The sequence below is a fragment of the Chanodichthys erythropterus genome, chromosome 10 (genome assembly GCF_024489055.1).
Source record: "Chanodichthys erythropterus isolate Z2021 chromosome 10, ASM2448905v1, whole genome shotgun sequence".
Lineage (NCBI taxonomy): Eukaryota > Metazoa > Chordata > Actinopteri > Cypriniformes > Xenocyprididae > Chanodichthys > Chanodichthys erythropterus.
In genome coordinates, this window is record NC_090230.1 from 50,727,829 (window position 1) to 50,747,165 (window position 19,337).

The 19,337-nt window shown below is 38.5% G+C and overlaps 1 protein-coding gene across 1 annotated transcript in view; it reads left to right on the forward strand.

Annotated features, from left to right (window-relative positions):
- Window positions 1–19,337, forward strand: part of si:ch211-127i16.2 (probable flavin-containing monoamine oxidase A) — a 61,152-nt gene that overhangs the window by 32,145 nt on the left and 9,670 nt on the right. Inside the window, exons 8-11 of the mRNA XM_067399402.1 lie at window positions 5,507–5,607; window positions 6,942–7,100; window positions 12,098–12,184; window positions 18,547–18,647. Of these exons, the coding sequence (XP_067255503.1) occupies window positions 5,507–5,607; window positions 6,942–7,100; window positions 12,098–12,184; window positions 18,547–18,647 (448 nt within the window). The remainder of the gene's footprint in view (window positions 1–5,506; window positions 5,608–6,941; window positions 7,101–12,097; window positions 12,185–18,546; window positions 18,648–19,337) is intronic.

Here is a 19,337-nt window from a genome sequence, read left to right on the forward strand (position 1 = left end):
GCAGCGTTTCGGCGAGGCCCAGGTAGTCCTGTTTGCCTCCCCGGAAACTGCCCTCTGCCAGTGGTTTTGTTCCCTGACCGGCGGCACGCTCGGCACGGATGCCCTGGCACACAGCTGGCCCCCGGGTCTGCGCAAACATGCGTTTTCCCCAGTGAGCCTTCTCGCACAACTCATGTGCAAGGTCAGGGAGGACGGGGAGCAGGTTCTGTTAGTGGCTCCGTACTGGCCCACTCGGACCTGGTTCTCAGACCTCATTCTCCTCGCGACAGCACCTCCCTGGCCGATTCCTCTGAGGAAGGACCCCCTGACTCAGAGACGGGGCACCCTGTGGCACCCGCGTCCCGATCTGTGGAACCTCCACGTGTGGTCCCTGGACGGGATGCGGAGGTTCTGAGTGATCTCCCGCAAGCGGTCGTAGACACCATCACTTCCGCTAGAGCTCCTTCCACTAGGAATCTCTATGCGTTGAAGTGGAACCTGTTCGTCGAATGGTGCGCCTCTCGCCGAGAGGACCCCCGATCATGTTCGGTCGGATCCGTGCTTTCCTTTCTGCAAGATGGGTTGGAGCGAATGCTGTCTCCCTCCACCCTCAAGGTGTCTGTTGCCGCTATTGCCGCACATTACCATGCAGTTGAGGGTAAGTCCCTGGGGAAACACGATCTGATCGTCAGATTCCTGAGGGGGGCCAGGAGACTCAATCCTCCTCGCCCTTCCTCCGTACCCTCTTGGGATTTGACCCTGGTTCTCACAGCTCTCCGGGGTCATCCCTTTGAACCTTTGCAATCAGTCGACCTGAAACTAATGAAACTCTTAAGACGGTTCTTCTGGTTGCATTGGCTCCCTTAAGAGGGTAGGGGATCTGCATGCATTTTCGGTCGACGAAACGTGCCTAGAATTCGGGCCCGGTGGCTTTGCTCTGTCCCGTCCGCGCTCTGCGCGTTTACGTGGACAGAACGCGAAGCTTCAGGACCTCAGATCAGCTCTTCATCTGTTACGGAGGCCAGCAGAAGGGAAAGGCTGTCTCCAAGCAGAGGATGGCCCACTGGATAGTGGATGCCATCGCCTTGGCGTACGAATCCCAGGGCGTGCCTTGCCCGCTCGGGTTGAGAGCCCACTCCACCAGAGGGGTGGCCTCTTCCTGGGCGCTGGCTCATGGCGCCTCGCTGACAGATATCTGTAGAGCTGCGGGCTGGGCGACACCAAACGCGTTCGCTAGGTTTTATAGCCTACGTGTAGAGCCGGTATCCTCACGTGTACTCGCATCCACTAGTCGGTAGACGTGTTGTACCCACTCTAAGTGTCGGCTTGCAATGCTATTCCCGCCACTGGCCGGATACGTGCATACTTTCACTCCAGTCGCGTTCCCCGCTTGGCGAACCCTGTCGAGTTCCTCCGCCTCCCCCTTCGGCTCGGACATTGCGGAGTGTCTGATGCCAGGCCTACATCCGTCGCTGACGCTGTCTGTTGGCTGGGGCCCATATGTCGTGACCCCTCTACGTGAGCGGTCCCATATGTGTATTTTCCACGGTTTAAAACTCCCTACGGGCCGAGTCCGTGTCTTTCCCTTAGCAGAGCCAGCTCTGCTGTTACCTGTCAGATGAGTCTCCCCCTACCAGGTGGAGCCATCCCAGGGACTCCATATGCGTACTGCCCCCCGGGCCAGTCCATGTGTGTATTTCCCACGTAAACTCCTCCCCCATTGGGTAGGTAGTGGTCTCCGCAGCGTCCCTTACGGGTTCGCTTCCCCAGTGTGTCTAGTTTACTTAGTGGGTAGTGGTTAGACAGCAGTAGACTCTCTCGGTGTAAGCTCGCCCCCTTCACCGCCAGCCGGTGCTATGGGCGGCTGAGCTTGCGCTGGGCACTGGAAGGGGTTTCGTAACTGTGGCGCTTTAGTTGGGATCCCAATTCGTCGGTCACTACTGACGTACGTCGAACGTGACCGACTGAAAGGGAACGTCTCGGTTACGTATGTAACCCTCGTTCCCTGAAGGAGGGAACGGAGACGTACGTCCCGTCGTCACAGTTTCTGTACCCTCGCTGTAGCGCGGACACCAGTTGTCTCCTCAGCGAAAAACAGAGTGCGATTGCATCTGCTTCCTATTTATATACACCTGACGGGGGCGGTGCGCATTATGCAAATATCGCACGCCAATTCCATTGGCTTGTTTTAGTTTACACAAAGATGATAGGGCTCTCTAAGCAATATCCCAATTCGTCGGTCACTACTGACGTACGTCTCCGTTCCCTCCTTCAGGGAACGAGGGTTACATACGTAACCGAGACGATTTTTAGTGATATTTGTAAATTTTCTTTCAAAATGTTTCGTTAGCATGTTGCTAATGTACTGTTAAATGTGGTTAAAGTTACCATCGTTTCTTACTGTATTCACGGACACAAGAGCCGTCGCAATTTTCATTTTTAAACACTTGCAGTCTGTATAATGCATAAACACAACTTCATTCTTTATAAATCTCCCCAACAGTGTAGCATTAGCTGTTAGCCACGGAGCACAGCCTCAAACTCATTCAGAATCAATGTAAACATTAAAATAAACACTGTATGTATGCGATTAGACATGCTGCATGACAAATACTTTGTAAAGATCCATTTTGAGAGTTATATTTGCTGTTTAAACTTTTTTTATGTTGTTTAAGGCAAGCGCGAGCTCTTGGGGCATGGAGCACAAGATTTAAAGGGCCACACACCCTGAATCGGCTCATTTCTAATTATGCCCCAAAATAGGCAGTTAAAAAAATACATTAAAAAAAAAAATCTATTCTAGCATTTTGAGCTGAAACTTCACAGACACATTCAGGGGACACCTTAGACTTATATTACATCTTTTAAAAAAAGTTCTAGGGCACCTTTAAAGGAGATGCGCTGAATGAAAGTGTGCGTTCGCTCTCTGACAGCAGAGGGCGCTGATGGAACAGCCGAATGCAGCGGTTACCCCGGAAACCCGTAAACAAAGCAGCTGCACTAACAGTTTTTAAAAAGCTTCAAACAGCCGTTCAGTTTTTTTGTATTCGCACTGTTGTCCATGCTTATTTGTTACTGTTAGAGAACTTAATTCATTTTTACTAAACTGACAATGAGAAATATTTATTAATCTTAGTTAATATTAATTTCTTAGTTAATATTTAATAATAATACTAAAATCAAAAGAACTTATTCAAACAACCTGAGATAAATCTAACAGTGATCAGTTGGATTTCTTAACTAACATTAACAAAAAATAATACTTTCTGTAACAAATGTAGCTATTGTTCAATCTTAGTTAATGCATTAACTAACGTTAAATAATGAGACCTTATTGTAAAGTGTTACTTGTTGTTCTTTATAATTCTTTTGCACTTTAATCTGTTTGAAAATGTTTACTTTATAATTTTTTTGTGTGTTATTGTATTTGAACATTCAGAGATATTTTTGTTATAAGAAAAATAGTTCTTAAACCTGTTATACTTACAACACTTTTTTTGCAACGTATTTCAATACTGAGATAATACTGTATACCGTAGCAATTATTGCAACATGAAAATTTGATACCATCACATGCCTATGTGTTAATATGAAGGAAATTTCCATATTGATTTTTCACAGGTTTTTTATTAATATTTTGAATTGCCAGTAGGCTTTTCCATTCCAGATTTTTTTTTTTCTCTTTAAACATTTACTTGTGTAGGCAACATAAAGTAATCATTCTGCCTTTTAAGACATTGGGTCTCATTCATGAAACATTCGTAAATATACGAGTAAATATGTGAGTGATTTGCGCGTAAAGAGACCTTCCCGAAAACTAAAACTAAAACTAACAAATACTTCGTAAACGTCAGAAGTGATACTGAAATGTGTGTGTGTGTTAATGAATTCCAATCAGTCGTAAATGGGACGCACGTGCACGCTCGTTCTCAGTTACCATAAATCCCGCCCATTAAATCCGACTGACAACTATATATGGGCATCATATTATGACACCAAACGAAGGATTTTGGCCATTTGGGGCCATTAGTTTGCCCAGCCCTATTGAATCAATTAATTATTTGATTAAAGTGCTCCGTTTGCAGATGCTATTACTGGCTCTCACAATAAAAGTAAAAAGAAAAAACGTATGTAATCACTATATATAATATTTTTTCAAAATGCTGTGTAAATATGTACCTTATTAAGGTGAATTAAAATGCAGCCTTATTAATGAGCAAAACGTTCGTACCAACTAACATTTGGAAAATACGAACATTTTAATGAATCCGAAAATTTACACCAGAACCACTTTACACATGATTTACACAAAAATTTGTTCTGCTCGTGTTTCATGAATGAGACCCACTGTGATTAAGAAAAAATCTAAGGTAGCATCACATGCATCCATTGCAGAGAAGGCAATCCCAGAATACACTGTGATGAGCTCTGTGAAAATATAAATCCAAGATGATCACCGATGAGATGTTGCAAATTAGCATACATGTCAGTACTGAGAAAGAAATTAATAAAACTAGCCAATTGTATTTAAATGTAATTTTACCCAATATTTGTATGTACTTTCTGTGTTTATGCTTAGTTTCATAACATTAGCTTAGCTACATGCTAACATCAAACCAACATCTAAATCCAATTGCTAACAAATGCTAACATCTAAATCCAATCTAATCCAAGTGCTACATTTAAATCCAACATAGTCGCAGACATCCCACCTCTCCCGGAAGTTCCAGGAGTCTCCCTGATACCCACAAATTACATACAATATCCGGAAATCGAGCAAGAGAGAACTTGTTTCCACCTGGTATTAAGATGGTCAGCCAAGACACTACCGTTTTCACCTCGTATTGTCATGCATTTCAAATGGGTCCCCTGTGACCACTTTCAGACCATTCAGACTTCCTATTTCATCACACTCTACATCACTTGCACTTTCGGTACACAAATACTATTTAATGAATGAACCCGTGTTATGCTGCTTTTGCAAATGATATGTTTCATATTGTTAAATTAAGTTTAATTTAACACATCATTTTACCCAATATTTGTATGTATATATTATATCTATTTTTATCCTTGTTGCTCAGCATTGCTAACATCAACTCTATTGAAATAAATTGTGAGTTGCTTCTCTCATGTGAAGCTTCCCTTGTATGCAGCAATGCAGCTTACTACTTTTAAAGTCACCATGGAATCAAAACCAACAATTCTTAGTTTTTTATGGAATATTTATTATAAATTAATAAAAAATGTGTTGTTGTTGTTGTTGTTTTTTTAATTCATGTGCCTCGTAATCTTTATTTGAAATCTCTTCTCCTCTCTGCTGATGTGTTTACTGACGTGAGGGTGGGACAACCTGTCTCTCACATGAGATCACAGCATTAGCAAATCACAACCATCCAAACAAATCCCAAAAGACAAAAATAAGTCCCACCCTATGTTTTTTTCTTGTTCAATTAGCCATTTTACTAGGATATATACAGCATGTTATTTTAATTCAGTGTCACTCTGATTATGAACTCATTTTCAGCCAAGATCCACTTCGAGCCTGCTCTGCCAGCTGAGCGCCAGCGCCTCATCCAGTGCCTGCCCATGGGCCACATGACGAAATTTATCGTCACATACCCCACTGTGAGTAAGAAGCATAACCCATCCACTTACCCACAGCCGGCTTTACCGGCTTTCCCAACGCAGTCACTTCCCCTACAGCTCTACTGCATTAAACTCTATAATGAAGTTAAATTGTGCAAAGGCATGGAGAGCTGCCTCCTAGTGCTCTGTCTACCATATTCAGCCCTCACTTTAATTTAATATTTAATTTTGGTTCTGCTGTGACTGGAGATACTACCTTAATCATTGGATAAGGCTTGTCTGTCAACTGTGAAATGTTTTGTATATTCATTTAGTTAATGGGTTTCACTCATTGACAACTTGTACATAAAATGTGAGAAATAATGATTTAATAATAAGTTTAATTAGTTAAGAACCAACAGAAACCAAACATGCACAAAAATCACTCCCAGTGGTCTCTGAAACATAGATTGCATTAATGTGAATTGTATATATTTTATTATAAATTTAATAACAATGTGACCCTACAATAAGGTTTATTTCAGGAAATCAAAGGGATCGATCAAACTTCTTGTGAATTTGGTGGACATATTCAGTGAGAAGCTTTTCTGCGCAGCACACATGTACTCAATTGTTAGTGCATGAAACCTTGTCCGAGTACTTAAAATCGTGTTTTAGTCTTCTTTATTATCTCTAATTGCATATATTCATGAATAAATGCATTTGAAGCTACATATGGGAGCCCCGTAATTATGCATAAGTTTGCTCAATGAATAAATATAAAATATAAATGAATATATTTTGCATTTATTCGTTTAGCAAATGCTTTTATCCAAATCGACTTACAAATGAGGAACCACATAAGCTATTTTTTTCTTTATAAATAAGGCACTTTAGATATGGTGCTGTTTTGGAAAGATAGTAAATATTTTAAACAGCACGTAGACAAAAATATGATTATGAATTATTTGTCTTTGTCTTTACAAAAAGCTAAGAGGTTGAGACAACATGCATTTATATTTTAGGAAAAAACAACAATTTTAACAACAAAGTAGTTGTGTTATTGTGTTGGTTAAATGGATACTTAATCCAAAAATGTAATATGTTTGGAATAATATGAGGTTGAGTAAATGATGACCAAATTTTTCTTCAAGAAAATATCTCCATCTCAACATTCAAAATTCACTTTTCAATGGGCAACGTAGCCCTTCAGTTTGAAAGCAGTTAAAAATAATCATAAATCTACAATTGAATATTTACATTTATGCAAATATAGCTGCTTTTTATGCAGGTAATGTCCATTGTAAGCATAGTGCTGGTCTCATTTAATCAAGAATGAATGCTTTTCATTTTCAGGGCTGTTCATTATCTGCATTTTTGATCTGACTTCACAGGCGTTTTGGAAGGAAAAGGGTTTCTCTGGGGAAATCGTTGTTCGCCCCTCCGAGGACTGCCCTTTAAGTGTCACATTTGATGCCACCAGCCCCAAAGGCAATCCAGCGCTGGTGGGGTTCATCACTGGAGTACAGGCCCTTGACTGGAGCGACAGAAAGGTGAGAGACAGAGAGAGATTGAGAGCGGGGGTTTGAGAAACACAGACATGCATTTTAATAGCGTAGTGAGCTGAACTGGGGTGAGAAAAAAGAAGTGTGAGATAAAGAGAAAGAAGTTTATTATGTTCCAGTGTCAGGTCTATTCTCAGTTTCACACTTTCACAGGAATACTGAGACAGTGAGTCAAGAGGTGAAAATAAATACATTTTGACATTTAGTTGCTCAAAAACTGCCCTTGTAAAGCATAACAGTCATAATACCCTGCTGAAAAGACTGGCAGAGCTGCTCACAACCATACTTTTAAGAGCCTTCAAGAACAATCTGTCTACCTACCTATATATATACCTATATATATACCTATATATATATATATATATAAAACAAGTCCCTTTCACTCCATTTCCCCTTTCACTCCCTTTCAAGACAAGTCATTTCACTCAGCGGCCATCTTTGATATGCCTCTTTGATACGGGAAACATCATATTCTCCAAAGCTGTTCATCAAGCTTACGATTAAATTGTATTTGAAATCACCATTGAAATCTGACAACAATTGTCTCATTAATGTGTTTTCTTATGTTAAAAAAGTGTTAAAACAATGTGCATGTGCAGTCCTAAGTGCACATCTTAGGTTCACACTTGTAGCTCGGTTCGTTTGGTTTGTTTAGTCTTGGTCTGATTAGTGTTCAGATTGGCTATTTTATCAACGAACCAAAAGATACCGTACCTAAAGCCATAGGGATACATTCACAACCTGATTGGTTGGACTTTATGACGTATTGCCTATTTTGAGAAAATTACAGAACCCTGACACCGTCTACTCTGTGTCAGTAATTATAATGGGTTCTATTTGCTTTTGAACCGATGCTCATATCCAGTGTAGACAAATGTCAGCCTTTAAGCGACTGAATGCCAGTGGGCGAGGCCTATGGTGTGATGATGTATGACTGTTCGTCAGTGGTTTGCTCTGGAGGCAGTCATATGCAAATTTGTTTTCCCATGTGATGTCACAGATCCCACAATATCTGAATGAAATGAAAACTTGAAACTTCCAGGATGTTTTAATGATACAAATGCCTCTTAAGCCTGGAAAACACCAAGCTGACGATCGGCCTAAGTTTTCTCAGTGTGTTCCGCACCGTCAGCTGAAGTTGGTCCTTGTTGGCTTTTTTTTTTGGTCAATTCAACATGTTGAATCAGCGTCGGAGCTCATCGGTCAGTCGGGCCATCTGATCATTCTGATTGGCTTTTCAGCTACTGCCACTTGCTGGTATGGAAAGTCATTTCTTCTTATGCAGGCGCAGAACAGATGAGCTACTTGACCGTCGGGTGTCGAGTGTCGGTTTGGTGTGTCAGGGCAACTTTGGACCAATACGCTGCCAAGTTGAGCCAAACCTGCAGTCTGTTTTCGTCGCCACTAGTTCGTTGCCGTCAACTAGGTGTGTTCCGGGCTTTACGGTATATGCCAAAAGATCAAGGCAAATTTAATTTCTGATGTCATGACCGCTTTAAAAATAGAAATGTTGTCTTGGCAACTAACTGAAATAAGTTGAAGTACTAAAATTACTAAAACTGAAATAAAAAACAAAAGCTAAATAGAAATATTAAAATATAATAATAAAAATGATAAAAGCACAATTACTTAACAATTACTACAATTTCTTAAACTAAAGCTTAAACTAAAATAAAAAAAAGCTAACTTAAAATATTAATTTAAAAAAAAAATCACCAACTTAGCTGACATGCTAGTCTAAGCTAGCCTTTGTAAGTGTTTGTGCCAGTGCAATGAAGGACAAATTTATTTTCTCGGCATCCTAATCTGATTAGCGATTAGCTGAATCTCTTTGCTACAGAATTAAACTGGAAGCCTTATCTTGGGAAAACAAATATTTCCAGCTTTGAGTCTTCAAAGGGTCTTTTCCTGACTGATAATATTGATTTATCTGTTACTCATCGCTCAATCAAACAAAGATGGCCATACATCCTGCATGCAGAAAATAGCTAGCCTAAAGCCAAAAACCAGATGAGACCAGAATTCCCTCTTCGAAATGAACTGGTGTGATAAGAATGTTTCCATCTCGCTTCTTATGATAAAACTCCCAGACCATCCGTTGTCATGCATTATAGACAAGAGCAGTTCTGAGTTTATGGTTGCTTCATTTATAATGAATCAGACGATTCATTATAAGTCAGTCTAGTTCTCACCTACTAATACAACATTACTAGTTTGTATTTGGTGCTATTTTATGCTGAAATAGCCATTTTTCACCTCCATTAATTGAGTTTTTTTTTTTTTCTCTATAATGTCTTGTACTCTGCAAAACAGTTGACGACAAGCTCTGGTTCTTCTTATACAGATGTCCAGAAAAGCCCAGACTGATTACTTTGCGCACTACACTCAAGCTGTTTGCTCTCTGCCGTTACTCCACATTAATGACACATGAATGAGCTGGCAAAGTTTGAAGTGTGGATATGAAGTGCAATTTTGCACGGTTTGTTTTATAGGCAGGCATTAGATATAGTGGCTAGCCCTCCAGCTCCTTATGTACACTTTTATACCACCCCGCGCATATGGTTCCCCTGCCGCCTCGCCCCCTACCTGGTGCAAAGCCATAATTGTAGGCTGAATTATAGTCTGGGACACTTGGTTCAAGTGGAAGTGTGCACAACATGCAGATGCAGTGTTATATGTGTTCCCTTAACATCTGTCACCCGTTGGCATAGTAACAGCAGGGGTGCACACCCCAGCCCCTTTTCTGACCATAACTCATGGAGAACAGAGACCAAAAAGGAATTGAGTTATTCAGATCAATGTAGAATGGGAAACTGGACCCAACCCCTTTCTTGCCCTTGCGAAAAAGAAGTGCAGTTTAGCATAATTTTAAAAAGATTACTATTATAAATAATATACTTTAAAAGAGTCTGATAATAATATGCTTTATAAGAATATATGTGATTGTTTTCACTTAATTGTTATTTGCAATTAAATTACAATGTATTATAGTTTAAATTTATATTAAATGCAAATTAGCTGAACTTTAGAGAGTTTTATGACACTTAAAGCTACAATATTTACATTTTCACCACTAGAGGTCGCTTATTCAAAACAAACGCGTAGCTTGATGACGCCTTGATTTCGTGGAATCAAGGAAGGTGTTGTCAGCCAGTGGAAAAGAATCGGGACAGGACTTGGGCAGAAATCATGTTCATGGATGAGATTATTATTTTTACTGTAGTATGAAACAGAGCAGGACCGAGTGCTGTGCGAGCAGAAACAAGGCAGCTGGAGCGATTGCTAAGGAGATATGAGTGCGACACACATCTAGAGAGCAGCAGAACTTTTATTATGCCGCAGTCGCTGCTTCGCTTCTTTCGGTCCTTTGTATGTGGGGTAAAGCAGCACTGTTTTATCATAATAGATATATTTGTTTGTTGAAAGTTGTTACAGTGCTACTCTACGTTCACTCGGCAGCTGCTCTGAGACGCTTGTTGCACACTGCAGTAAGCTAGATCGATATCAGGCATGGTAAAACTGTGTTGAGCTTTATAACATGATTAGTTTTCTGTCCATGAATGTATCCATCCAAACAGTTGCTCACCTATCTAATAAAGCACATAATATATTAAAGCGTCTTTGGTGTTTCCATTGTTTCTACAAGATAAAATTGGAAACCGAGGGTAACGCGGGTATGATGTCATTGATAGGCGATGCATGGACACGGTCTGAGTCCTGATTAAAATTACTTATTTCTCTGGATTTAATCATCCTTGGAGGACAAGTCAACAAAATATATAACATTGTTTTAGTGGTTTTTGTATATTTTAATCCAAACATTTTTTCATATTGTGCCTTTATGTAGGACTTGAAGGGATAGTTCACCCAAAAATGAAAATTCTGTCATTTACTCACCCTCAAATTTTTCCAAACCTGTTTGAAGAATGTTGGTAACTAAACAGATGACAGGCCACATTGGCTTCCGTAGTATTTTTCCCCCCATACTATGGAAGTCAATGGGGCCCATCAACTGTTTGGTTACTGTTATTTTTCAGAAAATCTTCTTTTGTGCTCAGCAGAAGAAAGAAATTTGTACAGGTTTGGAAAAATTTGAGGGTGAGTAAATGATGATGGAATTTTCATTTTTGGGTAAACTATGCCTTTAAGTATATCTTTTTATGTACTTTCATATTAACTTTTATTGTCTTTGAAATATGGTTAAAGTATACTGTTGGTATTTATGGTAAACTAAAATGTACTTAAATGTCATTTGAATTGAAATTTATATTTATACGCAGTCATGATGAAATTGTAATTTAGTGTATATTATCTTTAATATTAATATTAACTTTAAATGTAATATTAAATAGCACAGTACATTTTTAAAAGTATACATGTGCTTTAGTGAGTTAACACATCAAAATAATTGTACTTGTTTAAAGCCTGACAAAAGATGATTGATTTAATGATTTAAATGTACTTTAAATATTTTAATTAGATATTACAAAATTAGTATAACTTAAGTGTATTAAGAAACATAGGCCCGGTTTCACAGACAGGGCTTAGACTAAGCCAGGATTAGACCTTAGTTCAATTAGGACATTTAAGTATCTTTTATAAATGTACACTAGAAAAAAAAAAAAACATTACTGGTGTACATCTTGAGACAAAACAATGGCACTGACATATTTTAAGATATCTCAGAGCAAGTTTCTTTTAGTTAAAACAGCTCAAACATGCATTTTAGTCTAGGACTAGCTTAAGCCTTGTCTGTGAAACTGGGGGATAATGTTCTCTCTTTAAGTACACTTAAAAAGTATATTAAGTATAAAAGTATATAATTAATTTTTTTTACACATTTTAAAATTTAAAGTACACTACGAGTACACATTCAGTACAATTAAGCACACTTCTTGTTCACAATGATGAAAGCGCAGATATATTTTAGCAGCTTTGGCCTTTTGTGATATGATGATAAACAAATGTTTTTGTTCTCATTTTAGATGGAGGAGAGAAGAGATGCTGTCATCTCCAGCCTGGTGAAGTACTTCGGCCCGGAGGCGTCCACCTACATTCACTATAGGGAAAAAGTATGTGGTGAATTTCAGCCAATATGTTCACTGAGTCACAGACTTTATAGTCATTGTCTTGCAAAACCGTCCGATTCAGCTTTATTTAGGAGCACAATATTTTTCTTGATTTTCTTGATTTGACACCTTTGTGTCTGTGGTGGTTTTTCTCATGCATTTGCAAGTGTCTTACTAATCATCTTTTATTGTGGAGCAATCATTCATTTCAGGAAAATAAATGGTAATTGATTTTTTGCTAAGCTCCGCCCACTTTTGTAATCATTGCTAATTCAGATAAGCTTAGCAGAACAACCCAAAGGAATGAATTGGATATTTATGTCAACAATGTGATTGTCAGTAAAATGTGCTCATAAATTGGTAAAAATAATAAACTGGATATGATTCTTAAGGGGGCTGGAATGAATCATCACGTGCCGCTTTTCTTTAAATAAATTCTTAAATTACACAGTAACGTGATTAAAAACTGTAGAGCCTATGAATAATAATCAAGGCAAATGCTTCTCACAGTCAAAATAAGAAAAAGAGAATGTTTCTAATGTTTCTGCAATACATTTATTATTGTAATGTAAATGCTTTAGTTAATTTCAACACCACAGTGACCTGAATCAATATATAAATAAAATTATCCTTTTAAGTATTATTAATTAACCTTACAAATGTAGATATCCTTTCTTAGATTATACATAGACATAGGAAATTTGAAAAAATATATCATGGGTTAACTTTAAACTTTAATTTTTAATTTTTAAAAATTATTTTTAAAACTTGCAGAAATCCACTTAGCCAAAGCTGAGAAAATGGCTTTTCTAGTTTTATGTCACCTTACCTGAGCATCCCAATACGCAAAATGTTTCTAAACAACGTGAGCGACCTGGAATGAAGAAAGTGATCAGCATGATTGATATTCAAAATGGTTTACAGTTTGTGTATCTGCAGTCCTAGTTTCGGTTTCCCTTTTTGAATGAAAAAATATAGACTATTGATTAGGGATGTTTCAATCAGAATTTTTGCAGCCGATACCAAATACGGATATTTTTATAAAATCCGATGGCTCAGTGAGGCCTGCTAAAGATATATTTAAAACAGTGACTACAGTGGTTCAACCTTAAAGGTGATAAAGAGGATCTTTTCGTCAACTGAGAAACCAAAGACTGTCACTGAGTTTTTGAAATGAACGCATGCGTAAGAACAACCCCCCCTCCTTTCGAGGGAACCCCTCCCAAAACTCCTGCACGAGTATTGGAACACGAGTGTTTACCACCTGCATTCGCTGTATCGTGTTAGTGGATTCATTATGTCAGACTCACTGCAGGTAACTCATAATCTGCAGTTGTTACTCCTGTCTCCTGACAAAAACATTGCATGCGGCGCCTGTGGAGAGTGGAAAGTTACTGGAGCGCGCAGCCATGCTCGTCTCTCACAAGGAACGTCATGGCAGTGATTGACAAGCCAGAGGGCCAATCCGCGCACGTCTCTCACAAGGAATGTCACAGCAGTGATTGACAAGCCAGAGGGCCAATCGTTTACGCGATGATCACGTAAACGATTGGCTGATGTTTTTAAGGCCCTACCTCGTGCACAGATGATGTATATTAATATTATTCCTTTCAGTGCACCTAATAAATAGTCTTTTATCAGTTAGTAAAGACAGTTTCAAGTAATATTGCAAAAATGTATAAAACAAAACATCCTCTTTAGCACCTTTAAATGTTATGAAGCGACGAGAATACTTTTTGTGTGCCAAAAAACAAAATAACAAAATAAAACACTGCTTCATGAAGGTTCGAAGCTTTACATATCTTTTCTTTTGAATCAGTGGTTCGAAGTGCCAAAGTCATGTGATTTCAGTAAACGAGGCTTTGTTACGTCATAAGTGTTTCGAAATTTCAATGGTTCATGTGACTTTGGCAGTCACATGAACCACTGATTCGAAACAAAATATTTTTTCCAGATAAGTAATACCACAGATGTTATTTACTGTAATACTAAATGTTGTTGTTTAAATTGAGAATTTTACAATGAACATTTAATAGGCCTTTAAAAACAGGGCTTATGCAAAACACTATCCATATTAGGATACTCTGGCTTATTAAAGAGCCTACAGGACTTAATGTCAAACTCAACATAATTACAAACCATAAGGTGTAATTAAACTTTGTTCAAATATATGACTAAGAACAAAAACAAATAGAAACACTGCAACTCTTAAATGAACAAAATGAGTAGTCTGTTACAAAAATGATCAGAAATATTATTCAGCAAGTCCTAAATATTTGTGTCCTTCATTCCTATGTCCTACTTAAATAGGTAAGCCAGGATTCTCTATAAATTCAAGCTTTTCTGCATTTTGGGAAGACAGTCCTCTTTTCATCCAAAACATAAGCGGCTGTACCGAATAGTCACTTACCATCGATCCTCGAGTACTAAACTTCAAGCACTAGAAATAGAAATACAACATAAATTGTATAAAGTAATCAAATGTACAAAAACAGTGCATACTCTTCACAAAAGTGATTTAATTAAAAGCAATAAGATATTTACCTGCTTTTACTTTAACACCGAATGCACTGTTTAAGCTCACTTAAGACATAAACAACTGTATTTACAAAGATACTCACAAAGACAGGCATTTTGACACACAAATGTGTGTATTTGACTGTTCAAGCCCATTAAGATAAGTACTCACGCGCTGTATGAGCAGCAGCTTTATGTGTGTGTGCTGTCTGAGAGACGGGCTCTGAGTGCAGGCAGCGCACACACCTGTTTCGAGCTGTTTCAAATCACTTGTTCTTAAAGAACAAGGCTTAAAAAAGGCATTGTTTTTTCAGACCTCATAATAATTTCATACTGGTGATGATTTGACTACGGCGCTAAAGCCTGACATCATCAATTTGCGATCATTTGGTGAGATCGGCCTGTTCTACTGTCTCCCGAACGAGTCATAGAACGTGATTATTGGCCGATGCCGAACGATCGGAACATCCCTAGTATTGATACATTCTGATATAATTTCCTTATGCGCTTGTGGAGAATGCACGTGCTGGCTGGGAGTTGCCTGAAGTCCTTTTGGTGTGTTCAAGCACCACTTTTGTGCCTAGAACCAGCCGTCGCGAGTCGACAAAACAATCTGCTTTTGTCACTACTAGATCGTTGACGTTGGCTTGGTGTCATAGCCTTAAGGTGGGGGCAAGTAAAGCGTCAGTTTTAACAGATTAATCTGGATAAACTCAATTCAACAAATTATTTTAACTATTGCAAATGTATTCATGGGATAAAACTTTTCATTTAAATAACAAAACTCAGTTTTTCATGCAATTAGACCTCAGGCAATGTTAACAGCATGACCCATTTTAGGGGTGGTTTCCATTTTAGGAAATTACATTACAAATGTCATTCAGACAGAGCTGCAGAAATGTTTCATTCATTTCAGTATTTAAAAATTAGGCTGCTAAGTGTAGGTATTTTGTAAGACCCACTCATTTTGATGGTTCAGTGTTTAATTAGGGGGTTCATACTTATAATTTACACAATATGTACTACCAGTATGATACTCTTTCATATTAACTCAATTCACCAACATTTGATACATTATGTGACCATGTGCGGCTCGGGATACAGAAACAGGCTCAGTATCTCCGTGACCCTATATTGGACAAGCGGTTTGGAAAATGAATGGATGAAAGATTGACAATGAAAACATCTCTTAGTCTTGAATGAATCCAAATGTCAAAACTCTCACTTTGTGGCTTTTGTTCTCACTGAATGAGTCAGCAAGTGAAAATAACACACATTGTCCAAAAGCAGGCATGAAACCTAATAAGAACTGCTAGAGTTCATCACCTCTCCACAAGCTCTTTCTATGGCTTTGACAAGCCTCCATGCAACACTCGCCACAGGCGTCAAGTGAAATGAAATCTCTGTGGACACCTCTATTCCTAGTTGGCCAAAGCTGAGAACCAGTCCTCCACTGTGCCTGAAATGCACCATTTCACAAAAGAAATGGGAATGTATCCCCCCTGAGAGGTAAAAAGGCAGCATAGACTGCGCAGAGGGCATGATTGAGATTGACAAACGGGCACATTGGTTTGACAACCATCAGCTTCAACAGTGTGTTAACATTGTACCGCCTTGGTGCAAAAGGGGTGTCAGGCCACTTTAGCACTATAAGTGAAAAAGGAGAATAGCCTTGAGCAGCTCCTTGGCCTGTAGCTTGAGAGAGCAGGAGAGGATGATAGGACTACTGATGACAAGGCCTTTTTCCAATGAGCTGCAACTGAGAAAGGAAATACACTTTTTTTCAACCCAGAGAGTCTTGAGAAGTCTCATGTGTTGGGCTTATGGGCACATTGTGGAAAGCAAAGGTGCATCAACTAACCTAATCAAAATAAAACTGAAATAGGGATATATCTTATCAAATAGTGATGATCAAATCAAAGGCTGTGCTGTGTGAGTGAAGAGTTGCACTGTGTTCATTTACATGTGTGCTGCTGTTTTCAGAGCAGCTCGGTTCACAGTAATGTTGCTTTTCGTAAACGCCATCTCTGCAAGTGCTGGAGTTTAACATGCATTTGGAATACAATTTGTGCTAGGTTTACTTTATTTATATTCACATTTGCATACTTTCCAACATTTTTGTGGGCAGAAGTTTACTGCATTTCACCAATGTTCCACCAAAATAAAACCTTGAGGATTTGACATGGTAAAAACTTGAGGGTTTGAACATTTGAAATTGAAGAATTTAAGACAAAAATATTTATTTTAATCAGTTCTTGTAAAGTGTGAACCCAAAAGTGAACCATCAAAAATATTTAAAAAGTATTAAAAGTAAAAAAAAAAATATATATATTTTCATTAACAGAGTCTTTGGCAGTAATGTGAGATATTTTCATATGAAATATTGCAGTTAAAATCACAAATCAATATGACAAAATAATTTTTTGGCCTAGTCATGTAGCCCTATTTATATTTTTATATTTTATAAATGACAACGGCAACATGATGAATGTCCGGATTGCATTCATACTACACACATTCACACTATATAGGACATACTAATGAGTAGTATGCAATTTTAGACACAAGCTGGGTTCGAAATCACCCCAATATCTTCATTTTGTGCTTGCTGTTTAATAATCATTTGAAACTCAGCAAACTGGCAGGTCCAGTAGTAATGAAAAGATTTATCTTGAACTCTGTCATGTATAAACCTTAATTAAACAATTTAATAATCAATTAAAAAGGAATTTATATCTGTATGATTGATATTACACTGTACCCACTTTGGACCAGCGGTTTGGAAAATGGATGGATGCATTATTCAGCTGCGGACGCCATCTTCTGGTGAGACACAGGAATTCATTCGGCATGACTTTCACAGTGCATTATGGGTATTCTCTAGCCTTTGAGTGTACAACAGCTGTACGCTCGTTATTGCGGTGCATTATGGGATTGAATGAGTGCTCTCGATAATGTCCAGTATGGTTTCGGACACCACTACAAATGGCTGTCCCCTCAAATAGTGCCCCATTTAAGGGTATCGGGGGCGATTTCGGACACAGCCACAGCCTATATATTTTTTTCTACACTTTTTATGTTGTGCTGGACAGTGGTCTTAGACTTATAGTATAAAGCTAATGGTTAACTCTAATTGTATTAATATTTTCATAGAAAGGTGATGCATACTAAAAATAGAGCTGTTTGAGATGCCAACATGTTCTTCTAATACAATCTTATACAAGTCCAAAAACATATTTTATTCACTTGTTAACATGCTTGGGTTTTAAGGGTTTTGCTTCAAGTACCTTCATAAAATCTACAGGAGAATTTAAGAACATTCAACATTAACCAAGATGCCATCAGGGTATTTTGGCAAGAATGGCTACAGGGCTGTAATGATGAATAATGCTATGAATAATGAATAATTGTTCATTAAATGAAATTATAAATAATTTCTAGTCCTTTTATTTAGTTTGATCATGAACTGAACAAGCATAAGGGGAACATTTAGTCTAATCCACACAAAATTCATAGAGGTGACCTTATTAAAAGTGAGAAATAGGTGGTTGTAGGGAGTTTATGATAATGTGAAGCTGCATTAGTATAAAAGAAACATGCTCAGTGAGAAGAGAAACAAGAAGACTGAAGACTGTCTGCCAAATGTTGTCTGCCAGACATCTAAAAGTTTTGTCAGTGTCAATGCAAAAGGCACCTGGATATTAAATCTGTCTCTCCTGGGAAATAAAGGACAAGCTACATCACAACCATAGAGTGTAAATGTTTCTCGGATCATTTATTATGCCGAATTGAGAGTCCACATTGACACTGACTGCTGTAAAATGTTAATTGTTGTCTTGTGTTTTCAGGACTGGGCAAAGGAGGAATATAGTGGAGGCTGTCCTGTGAATGTAATGACCCCTGGGATGCTAACGTATTACCACCCTAGTCTTCGAAAGCCCTTCGGCAGGTAAACCAATCCACTACACAGGCCAAATCCCTTCATGTTCAACAAAGCCTATTTCAAAGGCCCAATGCCTCGTTTAACAGCATCCTCTGTCCTTTGAGAAATAGTTTTCCCAAAAATGAAAATTCTGTCATTATGTGTTCAACCTCATGTTGTTCCAAACCCACTGATATTTTTGCATAGAACACAAAATGAGTTTTTTCTTCTTCTTTACACAGCTCTTTCCCATACAGTTCCTAGAGTGACCACAGCTGTCATGCTTCAGAAAAGCACTATATAAAAAAACAAACAACAACAACAAAAAAGAATCCATTCAACTCCAAGCCTACATTAAAGCTATTGAATGCCTTTTGAAGACTTTGAATAAAAAGCATGAGTCATATAGATTACTTTTATGGTCTTTGAGTGAAAAAACTTGACCAATAAACTTGGCCAATAAAAGTAGCTCAGATCTCATTAGGGCTTTTCAAACTGTTTGCCAGAGGAGAACTGGCCCCCCGACTAAGCCTGGTTTCTCCCAAGGTTTTTTTCTTCATTTTAACACTTTGGGTTCCTTGCCGCTTTCACCTTTGGCTTGCTTAGTTGGGGACACTTGACATTTGACTTGACATTTGATATTCAACAGTACTTTGATCTGCCTGCATTGACACTATTCTTTAAGAGCTGCTGTGCAGCCAAATTTATGTACCAGTT